This window comes from Artemia franciscana, chromosome 11, assembly GCF_032884065.1.
Source record: "Artemia franciscana chromosome 11, ASM3288406v1, whole genome shotgun sequence".
NCBI classification, from domain to species: domain Eukaryota; kingdom Metazoa; phylum Arthropoda; class Branchiopoda; order Anostraca; family Artemiidae; genus Artemia; species Artemia franciscana.
This window is the reverse complement of record NC_088873.1, coordinates 20,230,968-20,249,414: the sequence shown is the minus strand read 5'-3', so window position 1 is coordinate 20,249,414 and position 18,447 is coordinate 20,230,968. Positions and strand designations below refer to the sequence as shown.

The 18,447-nt window shown below is 36.7% G+C and overlaps 1 protein-coding gene across 2 annotated transcripts in view; it reads left to right on the top strand.

Moving 5' to 3' along the window:
- LOC136032942 (F-box only protein 31-like) overlaps positions 1-18,447 on the top strand; it is a 60,900-nt gene that overhangs the window by 23,832 nt on the left and 18,621 nt on the right. For both annotated transcript variants that reach the window (XM_065713410.1, XM_065713411.1), the window contains exons 3-6: positions 44-123; positions 4,322-4,513; positions 6,713-6,891; positions 10,755-10,920. In XM_065713410.1, coding sequence (XP_065569482.1) covers positions 44-123; positions 4,322-4,513; positions 6,713-6,891; positions 10,755-10,920 — 617 coding nt within the window. The remainder of the gene's footprint in view (positions 1-43; positions 124-4,321; positions 4,514-6,712; positions 6,892-10,754; positions 10,921-18,447) is intronic.

The following is an 18,447-nucleotide window of genomic DNA, read 5'->3' as shown; positions in this document are numbered from 1 at the left end:
TTCTTTCCAACCACAGTCTTATCTTTATCTTTTTTTTTTATAGTTTTACAAAAATACGGCAACCTAAAAGGCTTATGGAAAGCCAAATCCTTTTCAGATTATGGTGGACTCATGCAAGTAAAGGTAAGCTTCTTGTAATTTTAATTTATTGTGGACACTAGGTGACATTATGTGTAATACGTGAAGTGTCAATTCTTAAATTCCAGGTCTTTGAATTGATTTGTAATGACGGCAAAGGAGATATTTGAGCTCAAGAGTTTTTCCTTGTGGTTGTCCAACTTATCAGCTTAGAAAAACAAAGCTAAATTGTCAGATTTTTAAAAAATCTCTAATTCAGGTAGTTTTATTGTATAGTTGTACTAGGTTCCAATTATTATGGCACTTGATATTTACCAAGTGACATATAGCGATCGCAAATTCTGTCGGTCTGTCGGTCCTGGTTCTGCTAATTTAGGCACTTTCAGATAAGCTAGGACAATGAAATTTGGCAGGCGTACAAGGGACCAGACCAGATTAAATTAAAAATAGTCATTTTCCCGATTTGACCATCTGGGGGGAGTAGGGGGACGGTTAATTCGGAAAAATTAAAAATTAGATATTTTTAACTTATGAACGGGTGATCGGATCCTAATGAAATTTGATATTTAGAAGGATATCGTCAGAGCTCTTATTTTAAATTCCGACCAGATCTTAATGAAATCTTAATGATCTTAATGAAATTCGATATTTAAAAGGATACCGTCAGAGCTCTTATTTTAAATCCCAACCAGATCTGGTGACATTGGGGGGAGTTGGAGGGGAAACCTAAAATTTTGGAAAACGCTTAGAGTGGAGGGATTGGGATGAAACTTGGTGGGAAAAATAAGCACAAGTCCTAGATACATAATTGACATAAACGGAGTGGATCCACTCTCTTTGGGGGAGTTGGGGGGGCTAGTTCTGAAAAATTAGAAAAAATGAGGTATTTTTAATTTACGATGGAGTGATCGGATCTTAATGAAGTTTCATATCTAGAAGGACCTAGTAAAATTTGTTATTTTAAATTCCTACCAGATCCAGTGTATTGGGGTGGGGGGTGTTGGCTGGGAGGGTTTACCGGAATTCTTGGAAAACGCTTAAAGTGGAGAGATCAGGATGAAACTTGGTAGAAAGAATAATCAAAAGTCCAAGGTACGCGACTGACACAACCGAACCGGATCTGCTTTCTTTGGTGGAGTCGGAGGGGGGGTGTAATTCGAAAAATTAGAAAAAATGGGGTTTTGTAACTTACGAACGAGTGATCAAGCCTTAATGAAAATTGATATTTAGAAAGATCTTGTGCTTCAGAGTTCTTATTTTAAATCCAGACCAGATCCGGTGTCATTGAAGGGAGTTGGAGGCAGAAACTGGAAATTTCGAAAAACGTAAAAATTAAGGTATCTTTATCTTACAAATAGGTAATCGGATGTCTTAGATGCTCCATTTTCAATTCGAGTCGGGTCCGGGGACATAGGGGTTTGGAGCAGGGAAACAGAAATCTTGGAAACCGGAAATCTTGGAAAACGCTTAGAGTGGAGAGATCCGGATGAAACTTGATGGAAAGAATAAGCACAAGTTCTAGATACGTGATTGACATAATTGGAACGGATCCGCTCTCTTTGGGGGAGTTTCGGGGGGGGGGGAGATTTTCCGTGCTTTGGCGAGTTCGGTGCTTCTGGACGTGCTCGAACGATGAAAATTGGTTAGCGTGTCAAGAACCTGCACAAATTGACTTGATAATAGTTGTTTCTCTGATTCGACCATCGGGGGAGCTGGAGGGGGAGGAACAATTGAAAAAAATTGATGTATTTTGGGTGATCGGATTTTGATGAAATTTGATATTTAGAAGGACCTCGTATCTTAAAGCTCTTATTTTAAATTCCAACCGTATCCGGGTATATTGAAGGAGTCGGAGGGGGAAACAGGAAATCCTGGAAAACGCTTAGAGCGGAGAGATTTGGATGAAATTTGGTGGGAAGAATAAGCACAAGTCCTAGATACGTGTTTGACATAACCGGACTGAATTCGCTCTCTTTGGGGGAGTTAGGGGGGGGGGGGGGGGGTTAATTCGGAAAAATTAGAAAAATTGAGGTATTTTTAACTTAAGAACGGGTGACCGGATCTTAACGAAATTTGATATTTAGAAGAAACTCATATTTCAGAGCTCTTATTTTAAATCCTGATCAGATTTGATGGCATTTGGGGGAGTTGGAGGGGGAAACTGGAAATCTTGGAAAACGCTTAGAGTGGAGAGATTGCGATGAAATTTGGTGAGTAGAATAAGCAAATGTCGTAGATGATTGACGTAACTGGACTGGATCCGTTCTCTTTGGGGAAGAGCTCATATTGCTCATTCAATATGAGCTCTTGGCTCTTCCGACCTCGTTACAAGTGCCATATGAGCTCTTAGCTCTTGTTAATATTATTATTAATTTTTTGTATGACATCAAGACAATACAACTCCTTCTAAAACATTTAGGAGGTTCCATAAAACAAAGAAAAAAAGAAGAGGTAGATATATGTGCAGATTGATCAGATTCTTGGGATCAGATGTACTTTCTTTGTGAATGGGAGCGTTGAAAACTCGGTGAAAGTTCCACTTTTAGCCATAAATCAATTTTTCTGGGGTTGGGCTTAAATCAACATCAGAGTCTACTCCTCCCCTGTGTGAAGACTTGATTTTGGATACGTAAATGAACAAATACGAACAGCTTATCAAGGGAAGAAAAAGGCAAATATCAGGAAAAGGCAAATTCCTCTTGTGATTGGTATTGCACATTTGCTTTGTACCTGGGGCAGCATCTCATGTGCTGAGAACAGTTTCAGTACTGCGAGTTAAGATATGATTTTCTTTGTTAATATAATAGTCCTTCTCAAGGGTTTTCTTCTATGTCTTGCATGCGTGGCCTGCAATCCTTTAAGATAATGTGCAATAAGTCATGCATTTGTCTATCTTTCGATATTTTTCTTAAGTAAATAAGGGCATGGTGTGTTTGACGTCTAAAACACACGAAAACAACTTAAACTAAATTGCCCGGCAGCGACGGAAATCAAAAGGTACATGGGCGCCTTGTAACAAACTGAACCAGTATAGAAGTGCTATAGATGTACGCAGTCTACCAATATGCGGAAGGTCAGAGCATATATCATGTGTGGCAGGTAAGAGTGAACTTCTCAGTTCCCTCTTTTTGTACATTTGAAATGCCTGTATATTTCTCAGAGGGGATGGCTCCTTCTCATTGGTGCCTGTGGGGGGGGGGTCAAAATAGGAAAAATGGTAGCTTTTAAGGCTGCCGATTTCAAGTTTTTCTATTGGTAAAATTTGTGGGTTGGGGAATTTGGGACGTCTATTCTCTCTCTAAGTGCAGATATGACCCAAACGAATCTTATTCCTTTAAATATTTTATTCTTTATTTAATTATGGAACACCGTTCTTGACCATAGTGTTTCTTCTTTTTTAGAATCTATTCCCTACTTGATATTATTACTGCATATGCTTCGCTCCTTTCCTTTTAAATAGTGTTGCTAGATTTCGTATCCCCAGGATACAAAAGATAGATATGAATCAACATGAGTGTCAATGGACAAGAAGACAAGAGTATGATTAAAAGCGAGCCAAAAAAAGTTTTTTTTTTTTTTTGCTTAGCTGACTTTCAGATCAAGGTTCAGTGGAAGTTTATATTGTTAATATCATACAATGTACCTACTCATTCAAAGTTGCTTCTCATTTATCGAAATTTGTAAAGCTTGCGTGTCCGAACGGTACCAAATTCATTCAGATTAAACTTGTAAATTCGTTCTACAGTCATTCGTTCTCTCTTTGAGATTTACATTTTAATTTGTTGATCCAACCAGGATCAAACCATTGTTGATCAAAACCAGGTCTGGTTGATTTCACAATAATCGTTTCTATAATTGAAAATGAACATCAAATATTGCTGTGAACTTTATTAAATGATACATTTCTCAAAATTTTGGGGCCAGTGCTGCTAAAATTATAGCTTTTATGTGTTCTAAAAAGTTTCATTTTCTCAATTGTTGGTATTAATAGTCTATAAATTCGTTGTAGGACTTATCACCTTTCAATGATATGTGATTAGTTTAAGATGTAAAACTCTAAGCAAAGTAGTATCATTTTTTTTATCTTTAACAGGTAAACTACAGAAACTAAAATTGAAAATATTCAATGATAAAAAAAATATTCCCATAAAAGAAAAGAAGTTGACAAAACGGTAGAAAGTAGGTCTGATGAATGTTCTTTTGTGACTCTCAGGTTCTAACCCACTAATGTTTTTTTTTCAAGGTTAAACCGTTTGGAATCATCGGCTATGAAATAAGACCTCCAAAATGTCCACATTTAAAGCAGCCAATCCGAAAAATTCCATATTTTGAGATTGCAGTGTCGGAAATGGAATCGAAGCCAGTTATAAGCTGTCTTTGTGGTAGAGAGAAACATGGGCTTCGAATTTCGTGCAAATTATCCCAAGATGCTACAGTAAGATTTTTTTCCCCAATTGATGTAAACATTTGCACTTTGCCCTTAAAGAAAGCGAAAAAAAACAAAAAAAAAAACGAATAAACATTATGTAACTGTATAAATTTTTTTCTTCGGTATATATGAGGCGCCCAAAAATTGTTCTGATGAAGTACAGTTTACTTATTTTTTTATTTATTATTTTTGCTTATATCAAAGCACTTGATTGAATATTGACTTTATGTAGTGGCTGAGTATTTGATAAACATGAAATTTGCTAAGGATCGGTACAAAAGGATTTGTGATAATAATTTAGGAGCAAATAAGTCCTATTTTAATTTTTTAAAATTTTAAAAATTTTTAAATTTTAAGTTCTTAAATGTTTTAAGCATTCCCAAATATTCCCTTTTTCTTGTTTATGAAAATAGTTGGAAATTGAGACTTCTTACATAAAAATCATTTGTGTCTGTTTTGAAGGCGTTGATACGCCTTACATGTTAAAATAACTCGTTTTTACGCTTCAGTTTTCTTCGCTTGTAAAACTAATAACTCTTAACGTCATTCCTGTTCACTTATCATAAACAAAAAAGGGACTCAAGACACAGAAAGTGGATATCACTGGTAAGCGAAAGAACATAGGAAATATTTTCTTTTTGGGTAGATTGATATGGGCTGGAGTAATTCTTCATCGATTCTTAAAGTTCGATGCTACAGTTCGTCAATAAGGCCACTCAAAACACAGAAAGTGGGGATATCACTGGTAAGCGAAAGAACCCAGGAAAAATTTAGTTTTTTGGGTAGTTTTATATGAGCTGGAACAATACTTCTTCGAAATGGCAAGCTAAAAAATGACTTACCGAAAAACCGTTTTCCATTCTGCTCTGAACGAGGTTTATTCTGTGGAAACCCCCAGGAGATCCCCAAAGATTTTACATCTAATTTATGCTAGTTTCATCTGGATCTGGGAGGTCCACCCCTTCTCTTTCCATTTTGTGGGGTATTTGGAGGAATCGTCCTATGTAGACGGTCTTCGTCTATTTGGAAGACATGCCTTATCCTTTTAAGCCACTCTTCAATGTAAAGGGACGAATTATATGGGGATGAGTTGCAAACTTTCACCCTCGCTGAATGACTTCATCCTTTTATATCTAATATGAAAGAGAAGATCTATATTATTAGTGGCAGCACAATTGCCCTAGTGTTGACACAAAAACCTACTGTTGACAAGTTGAACTTTAAATACTGAACTTCAAAAGAAAATGCCATTCTCAACTCATATATGGGGAGCTAATCTAAGTTGCAGGACATAATTACCGGTAATGACCAAAACTTGACCCACTTTTGACTTCATCATTATAAAAGGATGGAACACCCCCTCCCCCTTGGGCTTTGGTCAGTTAGTCATGATACCTCAAGATTTTTCAATCTAAGAAGAAATAATTCACTGAGAAATTGTATTCATAATTTATCGTTTCTATAAATTATGTCTTATATTTTCAATTTGTTCATGGATTTTACCTTGGGTCTATCCGAGATGGTGTGCACTTTATGGATAGATCTTTTTTGGCCAAGTTTGAGCAAAATTCATTATCAAGTAGGTAATGTCAACTGGACTAAAAATAGGCTATGAAACTTTGGGGCGTAACTGTACAAAGAAGCTTCAAAAAAGAAGCTTGATGGGTTTTTGAAAAATTAAAATCTTTTGAAAAACTAATTTTGAATATACATAATTTTCGAGTTATACTCACTCAAGGTGCAATGTAGTGTTTACACTGCATCAGGACATACTTTTAGATGGCACCGCCTCTTACGAATTTTATACAATGTTTTCTTGATGGTGTGTAGTCATAGGACTTGAAAATGTGTACAAAGTTTAGAATCATTTGAATTGGACATTATACAAAAACCGAGAAGCTATGTGAAAAGAGTATTTTTGGCCATTTTTGTAGTTCTTATCAGTGATAAACTGAGCAAAGTAGCTGCGCATCTCTGAATCATCATAGTAGCTAACAATTCTCAAGGAAGGAAGGAAGGGGATTGGTGTTGGCATAATACTTCAACCAATCTTTGGCCCATAACTTCTTATAGATACAGCCAAATCTGTGAATGAATTAGCATGTGGTGAAGCATTATTTTGTTTAATTTCTTTTTAAAAAATTAGCATTCACATGGACGATTTTTTATATTTCAAGATCCTTAGACGAGTTTATTTGTTTTCAGTTATGTACAGATCAGTTTACAACTTCTTGTCTGTCCCATAGTTCACATAAAGGAGTCGATGAATACACGGGAGAAGATCTCGTTGATTGGCTTAATCAGGAGCTTGATTTGCAAACTCCAGGTGGTCAGTTATCCCAAAGGATGTTTGTGCTTAAATTTATCTCCTCCAAACACTTTGAGTAAGTCTTCTTTGCTTCGTTTTAAAATTGTATGAAGTAGAATAACTTTATGTGTAAGAACGTGCTAAATTGCTTTTACTGTAGGTTGGTTTTCACGAGATTCTTCGAAATACTTTCCTGCCCGGCCGCACGTCTGGAAAACCGCTGGAAAGCGAGAATAGGAAAGTGGAAAGCTAAAACGACGCTTGGAGCACAAAAACCAGTGGAATACGTCGGCTATGGCTATCGAGCTTACCTGCACTTTCGAGCTCCAGCTCCATTTCCAGCTCCATTTTCCACGTCCTGTCTGAATTCAATTTCAGAAAAAGCAGAAAGCGTTTCCAAGTCGTTAAAACTTGAATGGAAAAATTCCTATCCGTCTTCGTACACGGAAACACAAGGAAAGCGATTGCGGATCTGCTTTCTAAATCGCGGGAACTGCCCTTAACATATTTGAGCCATTGTTAAGCAAATTCAATTAAGGATGTTTTTAACATTTTAGGTTTAGCACGAAAGCCGCTTGCTTGACTTTAAACTTAGTACTTTCGTAAGGACCACCTTTGCTGAAAACAAGTGCAAGGTTATTACCTGCCCCTTACCTTATGAAGTAACGTTGTCTTTGTAAATTCGAGGTTGTTGCATAGGTTACAATTTCATAATCGATAATTGTATAATTGCTGAGACTAGGAATATATCATCAAGTAATAGACGATTCCGTATGCCTTCTATAAAAAAAGAAATTTCTACTATTGATTTTTTTGGAGAGTTCGAATTAATCCGTACGATAATGTACTAAAACACGTCCGTTCTATTCAAACACATAAGCAAATACAAACAATCTGGTATTTTTTTTACTTGATGATAAGTTCATTAAATCAAGATTAGCAATGATCAATCTTCATGTTTTTTTTTGTCACCAGTTCTAAGGACTTGGCCAAGTTGGCTTCTGAAGAAGCTCTTGCCGTAGTGGAAAATATAACAAAAAGAATTGAAAAGTGTGGTCATATTAATTAGAATAATTTGTAGCATTGCATGCTTAATAATAAATAGAAGGTTACCAGCCAAAATTATGACGAAAATGCTTCAGTACCTCTTGCTCAAATATTAAATAAAAAAAACAAGTTTTTTAAATGAAAGTAAGGAGCGACATTAAAACTTAAAACGAGCAGAAATTACTCCGTATATGAAAGGGGCTTTTCCTTCTCAACGCCCCGCTCTTTACGCTAAAGTTTGACTCTTTCTCTTAACTCTACATTTTAAAACAGTAAAAAACTTTAGCGTAAAGAGCGGGGCGTTGAGAAGGAAAAACCCCTTTCATATACGGAGTAATTTCTGCTCGTTTTAAGTTTTAATGTCGCTCCTTACTTTCATTTAAAAAACTTTTTTTTTTTAATTTAATTTCTGAACGTTTTTGAATCAATGCATGTTTTGATTTTGGCTCTCCGCAGAGGAATAATTAAAACGAAATTTGTATATTTATTTCTTTTGCTAAAGGCTTTCTCATAATTTTGATCGAATGATTTTGAGAAAAAAGAGCGGGGGAGGAAGCCTAGTTGCCCTCCGATTTTCGGTTAATTAAAAAGGCAACTAGAACTTTTAATTTTTTACGAATCATTTTATAAGTAAAGGATATACGTAACTTATAAATTATCTTACGTAAAGAACTATTGTATTCTCATGTTTTTATTACATATATGAGGGGGTTCGCCCCTTCGTCAGTACCTCCCTCTTCACACTATAGCTTAAATTTTGTTCCAATTCATTAAGAATGACCCCTGAATCACAAAAGCCGCAGAATAAATAGTTGAAATTACTAAAAATACTTTAGCGTAAAGAGCGAGGTATTAGGAGGAGGTGAGCCCCTCACATGGGTAATAATTTCTGTTCGTTTTAAGTTTTAATGCTGCTGCTTACTTCAAGCGTGAAAAAAACTTTTTCATATTTATTTTTTCATTGTTTTTTTTTAAGTAATTTTAGTAAATCCTGCGCTCCCTTCATGGAAATTTTCTTCCGCCATGACAAATTTCTCGATGGAAAGTTCCCCCAGCATATCCCCCTCTTCTCAACCCCTGCTTCCAACCAAAAAATCCTCCTGAAAACGCCTGTACACTTCCCAATAACCATTACTATATGTAAGCATTGGTCAAAGTTTTGAACTTGTAACCCCTCCCACAGGGACTGTGGGGGAGTAAGTCGTCCCCAAAGACATAGTTATAAGGTTTTTCGACTACGCTGAATAAAATGGCTATCTCAGAATTTTAATCCGTTGACTTTGGGAAAATAATTAGCGTGGGAGGGGGCCTAGGTAACCTCCAATTTTTTGGTCACTCATAAAGGGCACTAGAACTTTTCATTTCCGTTAGAATGAGCCCTCTCGCAACATTCTAATACAACTGGGTCGGTACGATCACCCCTGGGAAAAAAAACAAACAAATAAACAAATAAACACGCATCCGTGATCTGCCTTCTGGCAAAAAATATAAAATTCCACATTTTTGTAGATAGGAGCTCGAAACTTCTACAGTAGGGTTCTCTGATACGCTGAATCTAACGGTGTAATTTTCATCAAGATTCTATGACTTTTAGGTGGTGTTTCCCCCTATTTTCTAAAATAACGCAAATTTTCTCAGGCTCGTAACTTTTGATGGGTAAGACTAAACTTGATGAAATTATATATTTAAAATCAGCATTAAAATGCGATTCTTTTGATGTAGCTATTGGTACCAAAATTCCATTTTTTAGAGTTTTGGTTACTATTGAGCCGGGTCGCTCCTTACTACAGTTCGTTACCACGAACTGTTTGATTATTCTATATACAGTATGCCTAAATGAAGCCATATTATTCAGCTATACACTACCATTTCAGTGAATTATCTATAATTTTCATAATTATGATTACATAATTACTTACATAATGTAATTTGCGGAATTATAATTACATAATTACTCTATAATTACAATAACTTATAATTAATTACTTATAATTACATAATTAGAATGTAAATATCTTAGAGACACTATTTTTCCTCTGCTGTAGAATTTTGAAAATATGAAATAAGTCTTTTCGTTTTGAACCCAATGCTTTTGTGCTTGTGTAAACCAGTAACATTTTATCTGACACACTTTTTATATTCTCATTGGCTCCTAAATGGACGCTGAATTGTAACTCTGATAGCCTGGAATTATAATGCGAGATGCTCCACAATGGAAAAAGATTGAACTCAGATCTCATTTAATCCAAGTGGACAATGAGTCTTTATTTATAAAACCTGAAGCTTTCAGTTCTTTAATTTCATCGAATCCTTGAAATGCAAAAATAGGAGAATACCGAGGAAAAAAGAAGATACCAAGCTGAGTTTCTAAATATAACCAATTCGCAAAAGTACATATAATAAAAATAAAAACGGTAAAAACAACCTAGGAAAACAGTGTAGGCCCTTGTCAATTTATGAACAACAGAATATGTTTCCGTTGTTCTGCTTCCAAACGTCAACTTTTCGAATGTGGACGTGTGAAAATGTCAAACGTTGTTCTAAATGTCGTCTTTTGGCAAGGGAGAAAAAATTGATTTTAGCTGTTTTTCCTTAGTCATAAATAGAAATAATAAAGAAATATTCTAGAAGTTTCATAAACGAGTCACACAAATGAATGTTTAGGCATGGAAAAACTTTCTTAGATTCAACTAGAAAGAAAGAGAGAGAAGAAAGTTTGCGAAATTGACTAAAATTATTTGCATCACATTTTTCTATATAAGGTCCTTATTTTGATTTGAGAGTTTTCTCTTTTTGGTTTCTAGGGCATTATTTTCCTCCCCCCCCCTCACCATGTAACCCTTCTTTTCTTTTTGCTAAAGTTCTATTTCAAAACTAAACACATTCTTTCAGATATGGAGGAACATATCAGAGACTAGAGTTGCCAAAAGTACCCGTAGGTGCAAGAGTACCAATTAAACCGGGGCTTTTTAAGGGCACTTATTCGGCCCATGGTTTGGAGATAATTATGTTGACATACAACCTCGAAGGGACAAAAGTTGAAGGAATCAAAGTAACGGTATGTCCAATGTTCACTTTGACAAAAAACAAAGAAGAGCCAGGTTGCCTATTCTCTGTTTTTTTGTTTTTCTGTCTTGGATAATCGGTTGTCATCATCAGCCGTGTACGCAGTAACTAATTTAGGAGGGGTAACAATTTATCGAAGGGAGGAGAGAGGGAGATTGGAACAATGCAGATAGCGGTGAACTTCACGAATATTGATAAAATCATAAAAACCTTGAAATCAGGGCGGGGTACCGTCCTGCCCTCCAGCATACATACCTGACTAGGCTATCGAATTTTTTTTTTTACCAAATTTATTATAGTGCACCATGGGCCAGTAACCAGTTTATGATGCATATAGTGCTGTGATTGGCTCTAGTAATAAGTGATGATAAGTGATGTGATGAAGAAGAATATGATGACTTATTCTATATGACTTCTTAGTCGTGTTACTTATTATTATTTCTATAGGACATATACATGACTTATTCTAAATGACTTATTCTTATGAAAGATAAGAAGAATAAGTTGTGACGATGTTTTATTGGATTAATTTAAAAACTTTTTCCACAACACAAGTTTTTCAAAGAAAAGTAAAGAGCTCCCATTAAGTCAAAAATGAGCGTAAATACAGTAAAATAATCTTCCAAGCGTAAAACTACCACGAATCACTATCAATAAATAAATGAAACTCGAAACAGATAGAAATTACAATGAATAGCCGATTTACACTCAAGACAAGCAAAAATTAACATTAGTGCGGCTGATAACCCCCATGCCTTCTCAAGACCAGAACATAATTTGCGCTTTACTGAAAGAAAAAAAAAAAAAAAACAACCAATGACTGTGGATTGTCAGTTTAATTGATAAACACTGATATTTGTTCCTTAAAGTTTTAACCCTTTTTTATTTATGAAAGTAAAAAAAGTGAACACATTTAAAACGTGTTTTGTTTTCAGTAAAGCGCAATTTACGTTCTGGTCTTGAGAAGGTGTGGGGGTTATCAGCCGCATCAATATTAATTTTTGCTCGTTTTGAGTGTTAATCGGCTATTTATTGTAGTTTTTATACGTTTTGAGTTTCATTTATTTATGCTCATTTTTGATTTAATGGAGCTCTTTACTTTACTTTGAAAACTTGTTTTGTGGAAAAAGTTTTTTAAATTAATTTCTGTTCGTTTTTTATTGACATAGCCTTTTTCATGAAAATTTTTTTTTACATCTTTTCATTTTTTTCTGCAAGAATCCATAGTTTCAGTTGCTATTTGTATGTTGGAGAAGCTTCATTTTTAATCCTGACACAAACAGTATTTTGTAATTTAATTTTATAACTCCTGAAGTTGACCTGAAAAATAAAACACTATCATTCCCAAAAGATCCTATCTATGCTCTTTGACAACCTAGATACACTTACATTCTTTTTATTTATTTAAATTGTAAGAGCAGAAGTAGTATTAGTATTAGCCTCAAAGTTTAAACTTAATACTCCTTGTTGTTCTCGATATTTTGCTGAGGTGTCTTCTTTGCAACCATAAACGTAATGCCTTTTAATTTTGTTTAAAGCAACATTTAGTTTTAAAGCATAATGGGCCAATTGCATGATAGTGGGGGATTGGTATGCCCAATATCCCTAAAGACATAGTTGCTGGACCGTTCTACTATGCTGAACAAAATCGTTGTCTCAAAATTTTGACTGGATGCGTCGGAAAGTGAATGGGCTTGAGAGGAGGGCTGTTTGCTCTCCAACGTCTTTTTACTCTTAAAAAGGGTGCCAGAACTTTTAATTTTGGACCGAATTAGTTCCTTTAGAATTTTCAATTATATTTCTAGCTATTATGGAGTGGTGCTGCCAATGATATGGCTTATATGTCCTTTTGAAAACCTGCATGCATACAGTTACATCCTAATACATCTTAATACCCTTAGCGTCATCAGTTACTGTAACTGTAGTGGTAGCATCAAAAGTATACACTCATTGCCTTCTGGCTAGGTCAAAATCTCCCACAGAGTAGGTAAAAGGTAAAGGATACGGCATTAGACTTTACAGTCCGTACCGGCGGTGCTGATCTCCGTTTCTTGGCCCTTCAGCCAGGAAGTGCAATGGGGGTTTGGGGCCAGCCATCCTGTGCTTTCGCACACCCTTCCTGTTTACCTTCCCCAGATTTCTCCAGGTACCCTTTTAGAGCTGGGTCGACTCTGGCTAGGCTTACAGAGTCACGCCACTGACCCCCGTCCCAAACTGAAGAATTGGGCACACTGGGATTCGAACCCGCGTCCTCCCACAGAGTATCCTTAAAGGTCTAACTTAATAATACAATTTGTTCTTCAGATATTTCTTTGTCACCTTTTTGAAAATCCACATACTCATAGTTTGTTTTTATTTAATTCAACATCCACCTAAATATTCCTTAAAAGCTTCACCTTAATACCCTTAGATTGCACAGTAGCAATAGTTGTAGCAGCGTTAGTAGCAGTACGCACATAGCACCTTTGGTTTCTTCATCCCCTTCAACATACGCTGAAAGTTTCAGCTTAATACCATCATACCTAACCTGAAGCATTTCTGATGCGTCCAATTGACAACTTGTGTGGGCATAGTGTGTTTCAAATTAGTTCCATTTAGTTTTTATCTATCGCAAATTTTTTACCTTAATATCCTTAGCTTTAATAGCAGTAGAAATAGTATTAGCAGCAGAATTAATGGTAGCTGTAGTGGCAGTAGTAGAAATAGAAGTAGTAATAATAGTAACAGTAGTAGTAGTCTGAGTATAAGCAGTAGCATTAGGATGAAAGTGTTTTATTTTTGTTAGTTCAACATCCCTCACAACAAGCCCTGTTAGTTTCAACTTCACACATTAAACTGTCCCTAAGATATTGCTGTTACACCCTTTTGACAACCTGCATACAAACAGCGTGTTGTGTTTCAGTTCACCTTCCCCTTCAAAATTCCTTGAAAATTTCACTTTCATACCTTTAGGCATAATTGCAATAGTAGTCACAGCAGTAGTATTGGTAATACTAGTAACAGTACTAACATATTGCCTTTTGATCAGTAGAACATTCCTCTCAATAAGTTCTAGAAGTTTCATCTTAATACAATTAGTCAAAGCTATGAAATTGCTGATATGTCCTTTTGATATTCTGTATGTTATAAAGTTTTTCTCTCTGTGCTCTTATTCTTACAAGTAGTATCAATAGAGGTTGTACTGAATGCAGCAGTAACTGTAGTATTAGCACTAATGTGCACATATTGCCTTTTGGAGAGATGATCTTCCCGTTTAAGCATTCTCTGAAAGTTCCAACATAATGCCCAAATCAATTCTTGAGATACGCTATTTTGACAATTTGCATGCACATAGCGACTTTGATTTTGCTCGAATCTTCCCTAAATACTGTAAATAGAGTGGTCTGGTAGTAGTAGTGGTGGTAGTTGTAGTAGTATTGGTAGCATGCAAATATTGCCCTTTTGATCATATCCTCTATCATTTCCTGGATTTCCCAAATTTATATACTCAGTTATTCCTCTGTTACATCCTTTTGACAATCCTTATGCTCATAACGTGTTTTGATTTAGTTCAGCACTCCCCTCAATATTCTATGAAAGGCTTACCTGAATGCCCTTCGTCTTCTTGGAAAGTAAAGCTCGAACATGCATACCTTTCTAAATAACATATACTGTGTGTAAACAATGAATGAATTGCCTAGTTTAAAGTCCTTGTCCTGACGACTGTAGGGAGGTTGACATACCCAAAGACATAATTAATGAGCCGTTCAACAAGGCTAAACAAAATAGATCGCTTAAAATTTCGATCGGATGTGTTTTGGGGAATTATAAGCTTGGGGGGGGGGGCTGATTGCCCTCCATGCATTTTTGACTCTTAAAAAGGGCACTAAAACTTTTGACTTCCAATCAAATGAGCTCCATCCGATTCAAAGCTTATATGACCACCCGTTCCATAAAAAACATCTTCCTTGATTTTGTTGCTGCTTTCGACTCAGTAACCCGCGAAAACCTTTGGTGAATCTTGGTGGAAGACGGTATACCGGTTGAATTCGTGGAGCTGTTGAAAGCCTACTACGAGCATTGCAAATAGACTGTAAGAGTGCTGGGTGAAGAAACTGAGCCCTTCAGTGTGGAAAGCGGTGTGAAACAGGGGGTTCATATTGTTCTCTATTTTATTTAACTACTCTATAGACTTGATTCTAGAATGGGCGCTCTCAAGTTTTGATGGTGTTGTAATGGGATTGGGCATTAATGTGTCTGACCTGGATTACACGGATGACATCATCGCTCTTGTTACTGATCCAGCAACTGCCCAAGCAATGTTAAATGAAATAGCACATTTCTCGCAGCTACTGGGTATGAAGATCAACACGGCCAAAACTGAAGTTATGGATCTAAATATTCAGTCGGATTATCAGCTTGTGCTTTACGGACGAGAATTGGAAAAAGTTGATAACTTCACCTATTTTGGCTCAGTAGTTGACGCTCGTGGAGGCTGTGACCTTGACGTACAGAACAGAATCAAAAAAGCCCAGGCCATTTTCTCACAACTCCGCCGCCATTTGTGGAATTGGCAGGAGATCAACATAAAGAGAAAAATTTCTGTATGTAAAGCGGCTGTTAGATCTGTCCTATTCTATGCATTCGAAACTTGGCCACTGAAGGCGCTTCATCTTCATGATTTGGAAGTCTTTGACCACCGCTGTCTATGAAAAATCCTGAAGATTCGATACTCCGACAGAATATCAATTGTCGATGTGCGCCACCATGGCTGTAAAATCGAACCAGCCGCAACGATTGTCAAACAGAGAAGACTGTGTTGGCTTGGCCATGTCCTTAAGGTACCCAGTGACCGCATCATAAAGCAAGTGCTTCTAGCTGCCCCGTTTCTAGATTGGCGCAGGCGACCTGGCGGTCAATTGAAGAATTGGTGGGCAACGGCCAAAAACGACCTCAACCCCATTGGTGGATTTCGAAGATTTAGCAGAAAGTGGGAGAGCTGCTGGCTCCGGTTTGCTGAGGGGTTTGGACAGGATCGCGACAAATGGGAATCAATCATATGCAGTCTTCTAGATGCCGGGTGAGACGTCCTTGTCTGGTCCAGTTAACGAGTACAAGTAAGTAAGTAAGTTCATAAAAACCTTATATGACCCATGGCGTAACTTACAACCCTTGCCCATGGACTCAGGGGGAATGTGTCCACCCTAAAGACATTGTTTATGATTTTTGGACTATTGGTAACAAAATTGTTGTCTCACAATTTCAATTGAATGCGTTTTGGGAAAAGAGGGTGTCATGAAGGGGGACTAGCTGCTTTTCGCTTGAATTTCAAAAGGCAACTAGAACTATGTATTTCGAATTGAATGAGGCTCTTCTAAAATTCCCATGGCCCTTGTATGCCCCTGGGTTATTAGATAAGATATTTATTTCAAAAAGATCTCTATCACAAGCCCTCAAAGGGCCGAATTCGGACTTCGGAGTCGACAAAATACATGGTATGCAAAAACAACAACGAAAAATAAAAAGTCATAATGAATAATCAATTACGAGTCAATAAATAAACTGTAATATGCTAATTAAAAAGTTAAAAAGAAAAAAAACTGGTCAAACTAAAACTTGAACAAAATACAGGTCAGAAAAAACACATCAGAAAAATACACTGCAAAAAAAGGAACTAGTTGGATATTTTATTCATTTTTTCTGTGATGAATTGGACAAAAAAAATTTTCATATCTGGAAGTAACGCAGCGAATGAGAGACAAAACTGGGATGGGCTCAGAAACAGCTCGAGGCAGTCGTAATCTGGATGGGGAGTAACGTTTGGGAAAAATACTTGCCGTCCGAGGGTTCGTTATTGCATTTTTTTGCAATAACGACGAGGCACAACGACACCCCCCTTCGCTCAAGGGTTTCCAAACTAGCTTTTTTAGGAGCAGAGAGTAAGGCACCTTGCCTTCTTTGAAAATTATTCGCAAGGCTCTTTTTTGGACTGACTCAATTTTATCTGATTCTTCACGAGAAATGCCAGGGACAAGTAACAAGAACGAGAAAGTAACAGGGACAAGGACAACTGGACAAGTATATTCAAGATTGCGGGCGGACAAAAGACGTTTACATCCTTAAGGAGTGAGAAGGGGGACGCTATATTTATTTAGGAGCTTAAGGAGGGCGATAGACACATTAGCTATATGGATGATGTCTTTAACGTGGATATCCCACTTTAAATTTGAAGAAATTGAGACACCAAGTAATTTAAGCGAGGACACATCAATTTCAGGAGGGATAGGATTAAGAAAACAGAACGAGGATTTGAGGAAACAAATTGGCATTATCATAGACTTCAATTGGCATTGTATGGGTTTACTGTCATGTCTAAGTCCAAAGCCTCACCTCCAGTTTCATTGAGGATACTCATAGGGTCGCTTATTAATATTCTGAGGCAACTTTTAACAATAGTTAGATCATCAACAAATTTCCGTCGGTCAGGAATTTCCTTCACGAGGCTGTTGATCATGACTGAAAAAAGGAGGGGGCCTAGGAGAGTATCTTGGGGTCTGCCATTGTAGACAGGGAGAGGGTTTGAGTAATGGTTCTAGTATCCACCTGCGATCTATTTGTTAAAAAGGAGGCAACCAATTTAACCAGTAAGGAATCGATATTGAACTCGCTAACTAATTTGTCAATTAAAATATTGTGGTTAACAAGGTCAAACGCTTTCTGAACGTCAATGGAAGTTAAGTTTAGCTAGGAATTAGGGCTTTTCGAGGATTTTCCCGATGTTGTCAGTAAGAGAAACGAGATAGTGGGAAGTAGAAGTTGATTTTAGGTTTCTGAATTGCTTCAGGTCAGTAAGAGGTGGGATTTTTTCCTTTAGCAAATCTGCTAGGAATCCTTCATACAATTTTGAGAAAATAGGAGTAAGAGTAATAGGTCGAACGCCTTCAAAGCCAGGCTTTCCGTTTTTCTTTTTCAAAGAGATAATGAAACCCTGTTTCCAAATTGTTGGAATTTGCCCAAACTTAGTAATTTCGTTAAACAGGAAAGACAAGGGCTTATAAAGGAAGTCACCGAAGGCTCTAATAAGAGGAAACGGGATATCCAAAGGACACACTTGTCTTCCCTAGTTTATCAATTCTTCTTTCTATCTGAGACGAGGAAACAGTCGGAAAAGAAGGGGATAGGGCTCCTATTGATAATTGGATGGACAATGCTGGAAGGCTCTGGACAATGGAAACGAGATATTTATTTAGATTATTTGCAGTAACATTAGGGGGCTCTGGTAAGTTGAAATTAAGCTGATCAAGACTCCTGCCGCACAGCTTTTTAACCTCGGAATACTAATTTTTTGGTTTATTAGTGAACAATTCTTCGATCTTATTTTTGTAGTACGAACGCGCCAATTTACGAATTTCTCTTTTAATTGATTTTCTTAGTACATTGGCTTCATCGAGTTTACCATTTTTAAAAGTTTCAATTTGGTTCTAATTAGTGTTTTTACTGTTTGATTAATAAAGGGTTTATCACTTGAGCACCTTTTAAA